General features: G+C 39.0%; 1 protein-coding gene across 3 annotated transcripts in view; it reads right to left on the minus strand.

The window, feature by feature from the left end:
- Positions 1-18,037, minus strand: part of ptprk (protein tyrosine phosphatase receptor type K) — a 542,188-nt gene that overhangs the window by 31,505 nt on the left and 492,646 nt on the right. For all 3 annotated transcript variants that reach the window (XM_048597194.1, XM_048597193.1, XM_048597191.1), the window contains 7 exons: positions 13,218-13,315; positions 8,938-9,054; positions 7,463-7,617; positions 6,270-6,405; positions 3,863-4,012; positions 2,577-2,750; positions 1,689-1,820 (listed from right to left, as the gene is read on the minus strand). In XM_048597194.1, the coding sequence (XP_048453151.1) occupies positions 1,689-1,820; positions 2,577-2,750; positions 3,863-4,012; positions 6,270-6,405; positions 7,463-7,617; positions 8,938-9,054; positions 13,218-13,315 (962 nt within the window). The remainder of the gene's footprint in view (positions 1-1,688; positions 1,821-2,576; positions 2,751-3,862; positions 4,013-6,269; positions 6,406-7,462; positions 7,618-8,937; positions 9,055-13,217; positions 13,316-18,037) is intronic.

The raw sequence follows: 18,037 nt of genomic DNA on the forward strand, positions 1-18,037 counted from the left end.
GCCCGAAACGTCAGCCTTCCTGATCCTCTGATGCTGCTTGGCCTGCTGTGTTCATCCAGCTCTACACCTTGTTATCTCAGTAATAGTAAGTGGACTAAATTCAGCTCTGCCCAAAAGATGCATTGTGACTACAGTAATTACTCACTCGAGAAAGTGTTGCACCAACTCACCAGGTTTACACCCAGAACCTCATTCTCCACAATGACAAGACTATTGAAAACCTGTCATTCCAAATGCTGAAATTTCATATTTTTCACTGTTGTCAAATGTCAAATCTGATTTGAGGGCAGTCCACTGCTATCTTCTCTTGGCAATAAAATGTCAACAATAAATGCTGCCTTTCCAGCACCAAATGGTTACTACTACTCATTGATGTTCCTTCCTCCCCTCACACTCTCTAAACCCTCCCTGTGCTTCCCTCTTCTCTCACATTGTCCCATTTTTTTCTCCTCGCATTCCCCCATTCCCTTCCTTCTCACACAGAACACCTTTCTCCCTCCCACCCGTCCTCCCTCCTCAATCCATATTCTCCCCCTCACTTCACACCCCATCTCTCCTTCCCCTCACTTACTGTCCCATCCACCCCCTCCTCTCCTTGCTCCCCCTCTTCTCACAGACTGTCCATTCCCCCTTCCTCTCACACTCAAATCTGTCCACCCCTCATTTCTCATACACCACCACCATCCCTCCCCTCACACGCCTTCCATTCCCCTCTGGCCTCACACCAAATCCTGGCTTGCTCTTCCTTTCACATTCCCCCTGCCCAATCCTCCCACCCCTCACACACACACACCATATTCTTCCTTCGTCTCCTACCCCTCCCCATTTGTCTCCTCACTTGTGTACTCATCCTCCCTCACACCTCACTTGTCATCTTAGAAGGTGCCTTGCTCCTGAGCAGTGTATACTTTAAGGCCAATGCTGGTTGATTAATTCAAATGCTTGTCAAGTTGGTCAGATTTTAGAATGAATCAACAGGGTGATCAGGTTTACTATATAGTTGCAAATACTACTGCTAGAAAAACGAATATAGGCTGTTGTAAAGAGACCAAAATGAAAAAAAAAAAGTCCGAAGGCAAACAGATTCATGCAAAGCTAGCAACTTTGTGTACATGCTTTGAAGATGATTTGATCCTGTGCAGGGACCCCATGAATCCACCTCTTCTGGAAACATGCAAGTAAAGCACAATGGGCAATATGGTGGCATTTCAGAAGACTTTCTCAAACTCAAGTTAAACAAAAAATTCTGGATATTAACATGCAAACATTTAATATATTTTGAACATTCAATTGACTTTTGAATGGTTCAGTGAATGATTTTTGATGGTGTATTCAAATAAAATCTTACTGAAGTGCAACAAAACAACTTCTCAGAATGGCAAACAGTAAAACTTAAATCACCCCACATCAACCAAAAACTTTTTAAGTTGATTGACCAAATACAAAAAAAAACTAGAAATGGGAACAGAACTTAAAATCTTTCATTTTACATTAAGAATTAATATTACAGAGTAAAGTTACTGGAGCATTTTTTAAAATTATTTTATCAACAGCAATAGTCAGTCTCTCCATTTATGTGGCTAAGATGACTAAACCACACAACAGAATTGTTTCAGTAAGCAAAAGCTTTAACATAGTTTAAACTTTGGAACAGCATTTTCCAATAGTTTCAAGGTCACTGTAACTACCTGTACAAGGTCCAATTCATTGAGCATTACTATGGAAGTGCAGCCATAGTCATACACTAGCCTCCAGAAGTCTTTGACTGTATTTGGCAATGGATGTTGGGTGACTATAAAGGCAGCTGGTTGTCTGTAACTCTGCAACGTAATAAAGAACAAAACTTTTAACAAAATGCTGTTTTTCTGTATGTAATTTAAAGTTATAGCTGGCAAGCAAAAATTAGTCAACTTTAATTTGAGGATAAATTCAATCCATGTTTTTACCAGACTCTCTGGACTACACAGAAATCAACAGCAGCTAAGGAAATCACTCAAAGGTTTCACTCTATGGTTCTGGTTGCCAACATATGCACAAGCAGCTTGCTATTGGTGTGATTTTGCATCAAGCAAACATGTACCTTTAAGAGTGTCAAGCAATGACATCAGTTTGGCATCAAGCCATCTGATATTCTTGTATGAAGTTATCAGCTCCATCTTGACGAGCAACTGCTGTACATGGTAATCATTAGGAGAGACAATTTATTGACCAGCTTGAGCCCGGTCTATACTGATGTCTGTGATAGATTTATAATGTATTTAATTGCTCTATGAATAAGTCTTCTGATACTTATTCTCAGTAAGATCTCAGTTTCAGTTTTCATGTTACCACAATTAACATCACAACTCCAGAGAACATACTAACTAAAACTTGCTCTTCAAGTTTCAATTGTCTCATTTCCATAGGCTCCACCCTCTAGAGTTGCAGCTGAAATGGCAATCTTCTTGGTTGGTAGTGATACATGCAATCAAACTGTGAAGACACATACTATATATTGCAGTATTGAATCAAACTGATAATCTCCAAAAACATATGCATTACTTTTAAAAAAAATCTAACGTCAAAATGAAACATACATCCATAAGGGCAGCATTGATGTAGTTGCTGCTTTCACCATCAATGGTAATTAAGAAAGGCAGGCATCTGTCTGGTGGCAGTGCATCCATGTATCGATTTTTCTCGTGATTCCTGGGAAGAAGAGCTATGCTGCAGTCTTCGGGTTGTAGTTGAGAAGAAACAGAATTCAGTGTCTATGGAGTAAGAGAGAGAAACACATTTTACTAATAGCCTTTGCAAAAGTTGACATTTTTCACTATAATGACTAATAGTTTAAGATGTTGGATTCATCAAGAGCATACTGTGTAAATAAAAAGTATAGTGACATGTTTTGAAGGACAGGCGGTACCAACTGAGCCAGTAGATTAGTCAATACTTTAACTGCTACATCAAAGTTGCAGTTTCATCATTTCACCACCTGGTGAGATACTGAAGACGAAGTGAGACTGACCTTGATTACCCAATCCTGGTAAAAGCTGTGCAGGGAAAAGCTGGTTGCTAATACAAAGTTTTCAAAATATATTGAGCTGTTTGTTAAACTACTACACTGTAAAATAGTGTGCAATGAGCCCAAGTGTCCAGTACCATTCTGGTCTTGCATTGATACTCAAGCATAACGGAGGACTACGGAAATTCTGTGGTCAAATGACTGAGCAGCACAGGACCCAGTCAATACAGTGAGTTTGCTATTGCACGAGTAGGATCTGCTTTATGTTCCGGGGCTACTCAAGACGGATTCCTACAATCAGCTTAATGGTCAATACAGCATACGATCGTCACCTACAATAATCTGTACTCTTGGTAGTCTTGCCAGCTGCAACAAATTCTGTGTCTGGTTAATCTTAGCACCCCACCGCCCCCGCTGTACCCAAGATCTCCAGCCAACATCCAAACAAAGTTTTACTTTTTGCAAGTGGAAGATGAATTCGAAACGAAGACTGTAACAACAAACAATTTATAGTAGTAGTCCTGGAATATGAAAGAGTCAGGTCTAACATCCATACTTATACATCCAAATAGATGCAATTTAGGTAATTAAATAAAACAAACCCGTATTTACACCATCAATAAAAAGTGATGCACAATTTCACATCTTTAAGAAGTGAATTCTAATAGTCAGGTCAAATACACACATGGTTACATCACCTAATATGAGCTTTCCCCAAAGTACAACTTGACTGACACAAACCTATCACCATAAGTTTAATGAAGAAAACCATCCTTCCTTAAGAATGTAAATGTAGAGCAACATTGAATTGAATTAGAATGTGTAAAACATTATATGGTGCAGCTGAAGCTTACTTACTTGAAATTCATCTTTAAGTTGTGAGGAGTTACTCTGTGAATCAACTCTTGTCATTTCATAATAGGTTGGCTTGAACTCACATGTTGGTATTGAGGTGTCCCCACAGAGACAAGCCTCTAGAATGGCATCATGAATGAAAATATATTGTTCCTTAAAAATAACACATCGAGTTAGTAACTTCTCACTTTGCAATTATTAACCAGTTAATTCCATATGAGGAAATGTTATCTATTTTAGGATGTAGTTCACTGGAAGTGGCAGTTCAAAAAGACTGCAGTGAAGTAGTGCACTGGTAATCATATTGAGAAAGGGGAAAAAAATAGGCGTCTTTTCCCTATACCTGAGGCAGACATTGAACAAATGGCAGAAGTCTTGCCCACCAGTATGCTGAGCTGCCAAGCACCCTGGTGCCATAGTAAGGTACTTGTATAGATAGAGCTGCCAGCCAATCAGAGGCTGATTACTGCACAGCAGTGCCAATGGGAGCACTAGTGCTACACGATTACTCAGGGAACCACGTCACAACTAAATGAGGTTGGGATGATGATCGTGGTAAGTCAGTAGAAAGAGCAGAGATTTTGTTCTCAGCAGACATCCTGATGTTCAGTCCCTTGATTAATTCTCGACTTTGAACAAGGGAGTACCAATGGTGGTTGGAGAATATATTTCAGTCAAGAGAAATGGGAAACTGCATTTGACATTTAAGAAGAACAGGAAGCTAGATAAAGGTGGAGAGCAGCACTGTTAATCAAGGGTGGCATTGGTGCACAGAATTCACCCTAGTTCAGGTGATCAAGACGTAGAATTAGTTTGGGTAGAGATGAGGAATAGTATAGAAAACAAAGCATTAGTGGGTTTGGTCTTCATGCCCCCTAACAATAAGCACAACGTAGGACGAAGGAAACAAGAAATATTGGTTGTTTGTGATAAAGGGCCAACAATAATCATGAATGATTATAATTTACATAATCTGGAAAAAATCAAGAGTGGGAGTAGCAGCCTAGAACAGGAGTTCACAGAATGTTTGGAACATTTTCATTGATAGCCCATTCTGGAACTGACAAGACAGCAGGTTATATTAGACTTGCTACTGTGTTAGCATTAATTACTGACCTTGGAGTAAAGGCACCCCTAGGTGGAAGGCTATATGATAGACTGTGACAGAATTTTATATCAGTTGAGATGGACAACATTGGATTTAAGAATACTATTTAAACCTATAAAAGAACAACTATGTGGATATCAGAAGGTGAGTTAAGTGAAATGAATTGTGATACCGGACTAGTGGATAGACCAAAAGAGCTGCGATGGCAGACATTAAAGGGATATTTCATAACACGTATATAGCTGCATTAAAGGAAAAAAAATCCAAAGGGAGGAAACATGCTCTATGGTGGACTAAAAAAAGTCAGGAAAAGCATCAAATTTGAGGAAAAAGAATATAACTGGGCAAAGAGTGGCAGGTCGGACGATTAGTCAGAACATAAAGAATGGAATAGGTGAGTAAAAGGTCATCAGGAGGAAGAAATTAAGAATATGAAAAGAAGCGAGCTAGAAATGCAAGAATAGACAGCAAGAGTTTCTACAGCTGCTTAAAAGGAGTAAGCAAAGTCAGTTTTGGTTCTCCAGAGAGAGAGTAAAAATGGGGAGTTGACAGCAAACAGCAGGTGAAACTATCACATATTTTGCTTTTGCGTTCACGGAGGCAGAAGAGAGAATAAACCTTAGTCATAACATAACAAAAGGGAGATCATGTTAGAACTGAATAAAACACGTCTATGCCACAGCTAGACTACCATGTACATTTCTGGGTTACTGTACTACACAAAGATGTGAGCTTACTTGGAAGGGTACACAGCAGATTTACAAGGTTGCTACCAGGAATGGTGAATTTTGACTGCAAGGCAAGATTGAATAGACTTGGGATTGTTTTCTTTGAAACAGAAACTGAGAGAGATTTAACCGAGGTTTACAAAATTTTGAGAGTCTAGGTATGGTGGATAGGAAGGGATTATTTCTGTTAGTAAAGAGAGCAATAATCAATTGCGGGGGGGGGGTGGAACTAAAATTATCAGCAAAAAGAACGTAGGGGTTTTGGAGGATCAATTTTATCTGGAGGGTAAAAACAGAAACGCATGTCACATACATTGTACGCATTTTTCAAAGTGAGTGTTGTAACTACAGGGCTACAGACCAAGAACTAGAAAACCGGATTTGGTTGGATAGCTTCTTCCTGTCTGACACGACCATGGTGAGCAAAAGCGTTTCCTTTTGCGCTGAAAATTTTTGATGATATCCTGTTAGTGTCAGAGACAAAGTAATGGCATTTCCACACTGGAATATTGTTTTGCCACAAATGCTTATGATGAAGTTTTGTGATCTTTGCTTATATTGATTTGAATCTTACCTCTGTCTGAACCATATTGATGCGCCTTGATCGCAATGCTTTAACACAATTATAGATATCAACAACTCCTTCCCGCTCTGCCATGTCTAACATAATATCTATAACGATATAGCAGCCAGTTCTTCCAGCTCCAGCACTGAAAACACACAAACAGGAATGAAAATTTCAGAACGAGTCTTTGTAGAATCATAGAATCCCTACAGTGTGGAAACAGGCCATTTGGCCCAACAAGTCCACACCAACCCTCTAAAGAACATCCTGCCCAGACCCATCCCCCAACCCTTTCCTTGTAACGCTCCATTTCCCGTGGCTAACACACCTAACCTACACATCTCTGAACACTACGGGGAATTTAGCATGGCCAATTCACCTAATCTGCACATCTTTGGACTGTGGGAGGAAACCGGAGCACTCGGTGGAACCCCACACAAACATGGAGAATGTGCAAATTCCACACAGATAGTCACCCAAGGATGGAATCGAACCTGGGTCCCTGGTGTTGTGAGGCTTCAGTGCTAATCACTGAGCCACTGTGCTGTCTTAATTTTGGTTACAATAAAGTTCACTTGACAAAAACATATTGTTGAGAACAGACATAGATTTTTGAAAATCACATTAACATAAATCCAGATTAAAATATACTTTATAGTTAAAAGCAATGTGCTGCAGATTATAATCTCCAAAACTCTGAAGAGAAAAGCTGCTCTCAAATTCCCTATAAAAAGGACTGATAGCTGACCCAGTCAAATTGCTTCATATACTAAAGGATTCAAAATATTGAGGATAAATGTCGAATATATACAACAATACTGAACACTAAGAATAAGAAGGGAATTCTCATGGAAACTTTTCTGTACAAAGTATGATAGAAATGGAAAATACCTTACAAGAGAAATTCATTAAAGCAATAGTTTTGAGTGGCAATTAACATCATTTCTGAAAAGATTTAGAATTCAACAATACAGAGAGAAGGTAATGTTGAGATGTATCATAAGAAAACTTGTTAGCTGGGCCAATTACCTGCTTCTACAAATTCCAAAGTTAAGGTTTTCGCTTAAATTACCTGGAATACAGGTATACCTGAAATCCAGCGTTGTTAATGTCACAGTCAGTTACAGACATAGACAAAATAATTTTGACATCACAAAGAAGTTTAACAATATCATAATAATTGATACAGTAAGTACTCTAACCTGCAATGTACAACTACTGGGCCTGCTCCTGGGGGATTCGAGATTTTCACACGACGGATAAAAGCCAATAAACCGGTTGCATGATAAGGAACACCATGGTCAGGCCAACCAGTGAAATGAAACTGTTTAACTTCACGAATTTCATCAAAACCTCTCTGAAGAGGGACAAAAGAAAAATAAAAAAATCAATAAAGGATCAACGGAATATACTGCTTGCCAAATTAAACTCTACACATGCACATAATCTTCCAAATATATGGTGGCCGATTTTCACAATCCTTTAGATTCATCTCTAATTACTGCAGTGATTTATTGTAGTCTTTTAGCTCAGTGTTTCACATTGCTCTGCATGCTCTTTCCCTATGCTTGTTCTTCATGTCTATTATCTCTTCCAATTTGCAAACTAATCTTTCTTCAGATCATATGCACTGAATGCTCGCATCATCCAGTTTCAAGTTTAATGGCTAAATTGTTAGATCACCTGCATTTCCTTCAGAAAGGAGCCAAAATCTTACTAATTTCAATTATTTAAAAATACTATTTCCTCCGTGCCTCTTGAAAGCACAACAGACATCTACCATTTCTTACTTAGGATTTTTTTTTCAACTTTCACCCTCTTTTATCTATCCATAATCCCAGCCTAAGTGAGTCAATTCATGACAAACAAATTCACTCAATTCTACCACTGAAACATTCGCAAAAAAAATTCTCTTTTGCGTTAAACCTGGATTTTATATATTTAAACATTGCGACAATTTTTGACTAGCATTTCTCTTCTTCTTCTGGATGTCCACATCAATTAAAGTTATGTTATTTTCAATTCTGGACTCCAAACTTCTTTCTTGTTTAAGTCGTAATCTTTCCAGTTATTCAATTGTCATTCATTCTTTAGGGTGTTAAAAGCCAAACCCAATCACTGCCAGATAACGTACTTAATATAATTCACTATCCTAAGCTGTGCTCTAGTGTTGCTCTCAACCATAAATTTTCAGTAATTTAAAATCATGACTAAACGAGCACAAGTAATATCATCACCATATTTTTGCTTGTTATAAATATCTTAAATGGATTTTTTTTTCTCAATAGGCATTAGCTTATTCACTTTTTGGAAACTGTACATTTAGCAGCTTTAAATTGTCAGTGAAGTATAAAATTCAATAGGTGTCCATAAAGTGCTGTTGATTTTAATGCATGTTTGCTGCTGGCTATGTTGAGGCTACATTTCAGACTTAATATATGGGATTGTTACATGTATTAGCAAGATTTTATTTGCCGTCGTCAGCTCTTTGCTAATCAGTTTTCTTTTCCGGCCCTTAGCAGCAGATAATTTTCATTTGAGTGTTTCAGGTAATTAAGGTGAAAGATAATTTGAACTATCAACTTGTCAGAATTCCATATTACTGAGTATTATTAAATAAATATTGTATAAACACCAAAGAGGGAATACATGTTAAAGTTAAGGAATATCAGCTTACCCTTTCTAATGTAAATGTTCGAACTACATATTCTGCCAGTGGTTCCTCTTCCACGAATGTAACTTTAAAATCTGCATAGACCTCAGAATCATCTGGCCAATATTTGTAGCACTTTACCTTAAATTTTAAAATAAAAATATTTGAATGATCGAGAATGATAACAATAATTTATATTACAAGCCCCAGTTTTAGCACAATAGCTAAAGGAGAAATAGTATGATCATATTACTTTGCACGAGCTTAGCTGGAATGCTGACAGAGTTGCTCAGGGCAAGTTCCTTGTATGTTTAAATACTTACATAATTTTTCCCCAACAGTTGTACATTTTAAATGCTGACAAGAAAATCCTTGCTTTCTAAACATTCTAATTGAGTTCACATCGGTTTATGAAAGCCCCAGGGAGTCCAGTGGACCCTGACCATTTCTATGTTTAATAAGGCAATACATATCCAGTCCATAAAGTATCAAACCCAGGCTGCAAGACTATTTTCTGCAGAAAACCTCACCCCACTTCACTTTGAACTCAAGTTGAAAGCTTTGTATCAGTGGGAAGCCAGTATCATTTCATAAAGATTACTGACTAGATCCAATGCGAACATATGCTAGAATAGTTTATTTTTAAAAATGTGCTTTATAGCATTCTGTCATATTATTTTAGTTCAAAAATACCACACTACAGATTGTAATGAATTGTACACAATCTGGTCATCCCTGGAATTACCTGCTTCCAAACAAAAAGTCCTGTTCTCAAACAGGTCACCATCTAATGAGCTTTTCCAAAAAGAAAGAATCTAACCATTTCCCTGGACGTTCAATTGCATTAGCATCACACTGATTCCCTGGCGATCAACAATCTAGACGTTTGCATTTACCAGAAACAGAACTGAACTAGTAACAATAGCGCTGTATAACAAAGAACTGTGCACCCTGGAAATCTGAAACAAAAACAGAAATTCAGCAAGTCTGACAGCATCTGTGGAGAAAAAAGCAGAGTTAACATTTCGAGTCACTGAGTCTTCTTCAGAGTGTAGTGATTGTAATGAGGTCAGCCAAGTGGACCTCAGAATGAGTTCCCTGATTGGGGCTGTTAACCTGGTCCAACCAGGGAGCCCTGGCTGACAGACATAAACATGAGTCTCCTGTTCACTCGGAGAGCTGGGATCTGTGTCAAGGGCTCTCCACGTATAAATAAAGGGTGACTTGGTCATTGGATATTGGGCTTCGTGGAGTTATTTCAGTGGCAATGTGAGAAAAGCACAGTCTGGAAGAAATTTGCTCGCAACATTTATCTTTTAGTTGGGGGTAAGCATTTCTGGCATCATGCCGTTGTTTGGCAAGATTGATTTGTTTGACCTTGCCATCAAAGACTGAGCCCAATATGTGGAAGGAATGCTTATTTTTGGGAGTAAATGACATTGGGGCAGGTGAAAAGCAATAAGTAATTCTACTGACAGCTTGTGGATCCACAGCTTTTTTGGTTATTAGGACCCTAACTTTCCCTGAGGCACCAGATATTAGAGAACCAAGGGAATCCATATCGGGATTTATGAATATGTTAAGATGTCTGGCAGAAGCATGTGATCTTGATTTAACTCTTAATGAGATGCTAAGAGACTGTTCGGTATGTGGGATTAATGACGTAACCATGCAAAAGTGCCGACTAACTGAAGCCGAACTGGACTTCCAACAGGCACTCCAACTGGTTTTATAATTGGAAAATGTGGCAAGTGGAGCATATGAGTTGCAGGGTATGCCAATGGAAGTGAACACCCTCACCAGTCCAACTGAGCTTGGGGAACACCAGTTGAGTGAAGGCAATTGCATAGCCTCACTCAGGACTTATCCTGAACAAAGGGACTCTAGGTCAGCCCACAGCTAAAACCGAAAACAAAGCCAAGCCTCAGCCAAATGGTTAAGATTTTCTTTAGGATTCAAGCGGTCAAGCCATTGTAGTTGCTTACAATGGTTTGGAACAGTTAAATTGCTCAGCAACATCCAAATCAGAACCAATAGAAACGTCTGGTTAAACAGTCACTCAGTTTTGAGGAAGATTGATGTTGGCGCGGCTGTATCAGTAATTATGGAATCAGTCTTTACCAAAATTTGCTCTGGATTTCAGTCCTCAAGTTTGTGAAAAACCTCGGCTAGGCTGACAACCTAAACCAGGTAAACCCTACAGATTAAGAGTACAACTTCGGTTCTGGTCTGTTATGACAAGCAGCTGGTTCAGTCACCACTGATTGTAGTGAAAGGTTCGGACCCAAGGTTGATGGGATGAAATTGTCTGAGAAAGATTTAACTCGATTGGCTCAACATTTTTTGATTAGAATATGGCTGCTACAGTGAAGGCTTAATTAAATAGCTGGATGTTTTTTAGGAAGGTTGAGGGACAATCAAAGGAGACAATACCACTCTACATGCTGACAAGGAAGCAATTCCTTGATTCTGCAAGGCTCACCCAGTGCCAATTGCCTTACAGGCAGAAGTTGATGCAGAAATCAGGAGGCTGGAAAGTGAAGAGATCATCAAACCAGTCCAGTTTGCAGAATGGGCTGTACCAGTTTTACCGATTGTGAAGTCTGATGGGTTGGTTCATTTTTGTGGGGATTTTACACAAACGACAAACCGCTTTTCGCTGCTGGATCAATACCCAATCCCTCGCACAGGGGATTTATACACAAAGCCAGCAGGATGGCTGTCCTTCACAAAGCTGGACATCTGCCATGCATCTTTGCAATTAGGTTAGATGAGGATTCCCAGAAGTACGATATAATTAATACCCATAACGGTTTGTTCCAATACATGCGACTGTTTTTTGGGGGCAGTCTTTTGGGGTATCGTCAGTCTGTACAATTTTTCAGTGGATGCTGAAGAACATTTTACAATGACTGCCCCAGGTCGCCGATTATCTCGATGACATGCTAATAACAGGGAAGACAAATAATGAGCACTTAAGAGAAATTGAACATATTCTTTCGATGTTTCTCCCAGGAGGGTGTATGCCTTAGAAGGGAAAAATCTGTAGCCCAAGTATGTCAAAGACAGAGTCAACAAGATTGGGTTACATCCACTGGAAGATAAAGTGAGGGTGATCAAAGGTGCCCTGGTTCCCACGTCTGTATCAGAGCTTAGGTCTTTCCTTGGGCTGGCAAATTATGAAGCAAAGTTCATAACTAATCTGCCCTCCATCCTGGCCCCTTTGCATCAACTCGAAAAAAAGGGTCAGCCTTAGAAATGGTTGAGAGGCCAAGCTATAGCTTTCAGGGAAGTGAAGAAACAGCTATCATCCTCTCAGGTGTTAGCACTGACCCTATGCTAAAATATCCTAGGAGGTGCTACAAAGCAAAAAAAAAAAGAGAATGAGCCTATGTCCTTGGACTTCGAGGGGGAGGGATGTATTGATTGTAACGAGGTCAGCCAGATGGACCTCATAGAATATAAGCTCCCTGATTGGGGCTGCTAATCTGGTCCAATCAGGGAGCCCTGGCTGACAGATATAAACAGGAGTGTCAGGGGTTCTGGTCACTCTGAGGGAGCTAGCTCAGTGTCAAGGACTCTCCACGTGTAAATAAAGGGCAACTTGGTGATAGGATAACCGCCTCTGTGGAGTTATTTTATACAACACAAAAGTACAGTGGCTAGAACAGCAGTTCATAAGCTGGAAACTTTGTAGCGATTAACTTATTTTCCGATTTCCTAAAGCCTGCTACAATCTACATGTTGCAAGTATGAAGTGTGATGGAGTACTTCCAAATTGTCTGGATTAGTGTAACTCCAATAATACTTAAGAAGCTCAACATCATCTAGGTAAACAAAGTCTTCTTTATCAGTATCCCTCCACCTCCAAAATGCAGAAGCAGCGTTAATTACATTTATAAGATAAACTGCAGCAAATAGCAAAGGCCCCATTCACATGCACCTTCTATCTGATGATATCTTTGAACTAGAAAGACAGGGTAACAGGCACATAGGAACACCACTACCTGCAACTTCCCCTCCAAGCCAAAACCATCCTGACTTGGAAATAAACTGCATTCCTTTTCTGGCATGCTCAAAATCCTGGACTTCCCTAATAGCAGTTGTTATACATACACTATATGGACTGCAGCAATTCAAGAAGGTGGCTCTGCACTACTCCAACAGCAATTAGGGATGGGTAAGAACGAATGCACTTGTCAGTTATGCTGTCATCCCGTCAACAAATTTTTAAAAGTAGATTTTTCTTCATACTTTAATATTCACATCAAAAGCATTTGATTTACTATTAAAAACAGACTTACTCTTCCAACTTCCACCAAGTTTGTGACCATGACGATACAAACGGATTGCTCTTGCCAAGCCATTCTCCAGAAATCATAAACCGTTTCGTGAACTGGTCCTAGAAGATTGCGATACCATAATGTTTAAATAATGGTGAAAATGAATGATCATAGAAGACATTCATTCAGTCTACTATAACATTAACATTCGGCTTCACGTTATCCAAGTATATTAGGGCAATTCTCTGAATGCACAACTCTGATACAGACCTTCACCATCAGGAGTACATTCTGAAAAAAATTACAGAAGTGCAACTGATGGGTATAGCCTTATTTCAGGACTGTGCATTCAGAAAATCAGCATCATTGGTGAAACAGATTAAAACAAGTGAAATATTGAAAACTATGAACTGAAACAGAAAATGCCAAGAATAAAGCTCTGCAATTACCTAGAAAGGGAAAAGACAGGTTATCCTCACGTCATGCCAGGCAACTAGATAATAAATTTAATGTACTATACAACAAAAGGTAACAATTGACAGAATTCAATACTCAACTCTGTTAACTTGTATCACAGAGGCAATTAATGGTATTAATAGCCCGTAAACTGCTTTTGGGTGTCATGATTTCTGGTGGATAATGTCAAAAAGCAACTGTAATCAGCATGCCTGACTTACAATTCTATTTGCTATACCCTTTACAAACTATGCCCATGGTTTTTTTTTCATCTTCACATGGCCAATTTCTTTCCATTCTGGTTGTTGAAACAGAGTCTTTCTTATATCTTTCAGAAGCTTATTAACTTGCTGGGATGAGCATTTCTTGTCCTTGGTTAACACTATTGCCACGGAATGTAGCATCTTTAGAAACAATATGTAGCATATTGTCCTTATAAGGACAGGGTCCTGACCAGCTTATGGGAAGAGAGTGAGCAAACAAGCCTGTCCCTGCATGCCAAATGTCCCTATAGCACCATTGCCACGCTAGTTGGAGGAGTGCTCCAAGGTGCAGAAACATTATGTAAGTGGATCCGAGAGGTGCCATGACAGGTGACAGACTGGCAGTTATTGGATGCCAATAGCCATGGAAGATGGATGCATGTGGCCAATGACCTGGAAGGTGCCCCAAGATATTATTGCCTGGTCTCCAAGATGGTGGCCTGGTGGCAAGGTGGAGTTGCTAGGTACCTGCTCTGATTTTCACATCAGGAATTGTTGATGTCTAGTTTCCCTGTTGTGCATGGTAGGACAGGAAGCTGTAAACTGATGAGTTAAGATTCAGTGGCTGTGAAATTGGCAACAAACATCTCGCTGCGGATGAGCGAGAATCTCACCTCAACGTCTGGGAAATGCAGTTAGTTGCTCCCAAAGTTGAGAAAGGCCTTGCTGGGTTTCCTATGCAATGTGCCCAGATTTCCTGCCAAAGTCCACACTGTGCAGACCCCAAATCAATGTGACTCTCCAACGACTTCACAAACACACATCAGTACAATGCATTCATACCCTCGTGACAACATCCTGGGACGGAATACTTTTCACCTTGGCCTCCTAAGCAAAATAATATACAAATCCTCGAAAACGTGTATACTGAGAAACAAAGTGCAGTCTTGCACAGAAATGTATCAACAATCAGTTAGTTGTCAGGTTTGAAGGAGTTTCAAAGAAGTTTCCAGCGAGTTCTCTCACACAATTCTCTGCAGCTCACCCCCCATTAAGTATGCACCACGCCACTATCTTGCGTTCATCTGAAGTACTCACTGCTGCTGGGGCTTGCTGGGATTCCAGTTGCTGGCAGGATATTTTTGCCTCAGCTTTGCACCAGATCATCACTGACAGCCAGGAATATCCCTTCACAGTTGTAATGTGTGAAGAATCCTGCCAGAGGCAGCCAACAGAGTAAAGCTGACACCCAGCCTTGCTAACAGGGACCTGAAGGTGCTTGTCTCATCATTCAAATGCTTGGTGGAAAAAAATCACACTTTTCTCCCCTTGATATTAAGAATCTCATTTTTCTGATCTTGTCATATCTTCCCAACCGATTGTTCATTGTCCATGTCAGTCAGAGGCTGGGAAGATTCCACTGTTGCATCTATAAGTAAATCTTTACTTGTTTCAAAACTTGTTTCAACTGATTTCTACTTAAATATTTAATTTCTATTAATGCTTCAGTCCATTTCTAACGTTCATTGAAAACAAACAAGACAGTATTTCAAAATGAACAAAACAGATTGTTTTAACAGTGTAGAATTATTAAAGTAATTTTACAAGTGTTCTGTTCAAGTTGCTTTATCAATTCTTATTATCTAGTGAAATCCCAAAATGTTTTTTTTGATTGGCACTACTAATAAACATGTCAAATTTGACAACAAACTGCTGGGCTTGACGTGATGCACTGAGCTACTACAGATTGAAAATTTATAATTGAAAGCATTATAGCAGAAAGGTTCACTTGGATGCAATAGCATTTTCTTTTAAACTGACATGTTTAAAACTAACACAAAAATTCACATGGATCTTTTGAAGACAACATAACTTAAATCATACTCAGTAGCTTCTCTACACTGGGAATATATACTTGAAGGATATGAAATATATAGATGGGTTTCAGCACACTAGATAGAAATAGGTTTTGGTTTCATTAGAAAATGTGCACTTAATGAATAGATAGCTCACATAAGCCTAAACTAGACAGGTCAATATTTCACACTTTCAGAGACAATACCACACTTTGTCTAGTCAATTTAAATCTATTACAATCGCTACTAGAAACGATCTTTGTTTCATAAAAAACACTCGAGGAGGCTGATTGCCTAAAAGCCTGCTTTGGAAACTTGCCAGAAAGTACTTTTCATTGATAAAACAAATACAGCAACATGTTCCATCTGAAATTGTCTGTGTTACACCACTCAGAAATGTGGAGAGAAGCAACAGAGCATCCGATCAGAATTTAAGAATATCAAAACTGGAAATTCTGCTGCTGTTGATGTGCACAAAGTACATTAAAACTGTAACTGGATACAAATAGACAAAATAGGAAAAGAAATAGACAACTCAAACCCTAGAATCTGCTTCACCATTCAATAAGCTCATGGCTGACATGATTTTGTTTCAAATTCTATACGCCAATCTGACCCCACTAACCTTTGATTTCCCTTCCTAACCTAACAAAGATATATCCACGTCTGCCTTAAAAATATTCAACAACTTCGGCTTCACTGCCTTCTGAGGCAGAGTTCCAAACCATCAGAGAAAAAGAAATTCTCCTCAATTATGTAATCAAAGAGTGACACTAAAATTAAAAACATTGCCCCTTGTTCTGGATAGCCCTACAAGAGGGAACATCCTTTCCACAGCCACCTCGTCAATAATATTCAGGATCTTATGCACGTCAATCAAGTCATCCGTTACTCTTCTAATCTCCAGTGGAAACAAGCCCAGCCTGTCAAACCGTTCTTCATAAGAAAGCACACTCATTCCAGGTATCAATGCGGTGAGCCTCTTCTGAACTTCCTCCAATACATTTACACTCTTCCTTTAATAAGGAGACTAAAACTGCCCACGGTATTTGAGATGTAGTCTCAATAATGTCCTGTAAAACTGAAGCAGAACATCCTTATTTTTATGTTCAATTCCTCTTGGAATAAAAAATAGCATTGTACTCGCCATCTTGATTACCTGCTGGACCTGCATACTGACAGTGTGAGATTCACGCATTAGAACAACTAAACCCCTCTGCAAATCACAGAATTCTGCAGTCATGCTCCATTTAAGCAATACTCTTTTTGTTATTTCTGCCAAATGTTTGCCCACTCATTCAACCTCTCTCTATCCGTGTGTGACATCCTCATTTCTTTTTGATGACATGCTATTCAACATCTTTTGGTATCATCTGATACTATGCCTTAACTCCCCTCATCTGAATCACAGATGTAAATTGTAAAAATTTCAGGCTGTTGCAAGAATCCACTCACCACATTCTGCCAATCAGACAGAAACCCATTTATATGCACTGTGGTTACTATCAGTCAATCAATTTTCAATCTATGCTAACATGCTACTCATGATACCACAAGCTTTTATTTCTACAGTAACCTTTGATATGGCACCTTCTTAAATGCCTTCTGGAAATCCAATTACAGCATGACCACAGGCTTCCCTTTATCCACAGCACATATTACTTATTCAAAAATCTCTAATACATTGTTTAAATAAGATTTCCTTTTGACAAAACTATCTGAAACTATAGAAGCAAATTTCATCTAAACCTGCATAGCAGGGCATGTGCAAAGATTACTACTCTTGATATCATGAATATAAAAGTAACTCATCCAAAATGTCAAGTCCTTCAATGCAGTTAAATGATTAAAATGTCAGTGTGAGCGCAAATTAAATTCATTACAAAACCGAATGGGCTGCCCTCTTGGGTTCTGATGTTCTTCAAATTTTAAAGTTGCTGTACTTAATATATGACAGTTTATAATACAATAGATGGTAAGCGAAGGGCCATTCGCACCCAGTTCCCAGAATAATGGATAGTACGCCAACCTTCTACTTTGCGTCAGATTTTCTATTAATCTTAAAATGAGCTACCAATGTCAGATGCTCTTCATCAAAAAGATAACTTATTTCCACTTCCAAAACGTTGCCTTCCAATACCCCAATTTCAGTTCATCTTTGTCACTTCCAGAGTCAACAATTCAAAATCTCATCTTGTCAACTTATCATTGTACATTCTCTGTAAATTTTAGTTCATGCACACACCCTACTCTGAATCAAATTTGTTTCACCTTCATTCCTGTCCTCTCGGAATCACCCAGGCTCAATGTCTCTCTTTTGAAATTC

The sequence above is a fragment of the Rhincodon typus genome, chromosome 5 (assembly GCF_021869965.1).
Source record: "Rhincodon typus isolate 14 chromosome 5, sRhiTyp1.1, whole genome shotgun sequence".
Lineage (NCBI taxonomy): Eukaryota > Metazoa > Chordata > Chondrichthyes > Orectolobiformes > Rhincodontidae > Rhincodon > Rhincodon typus.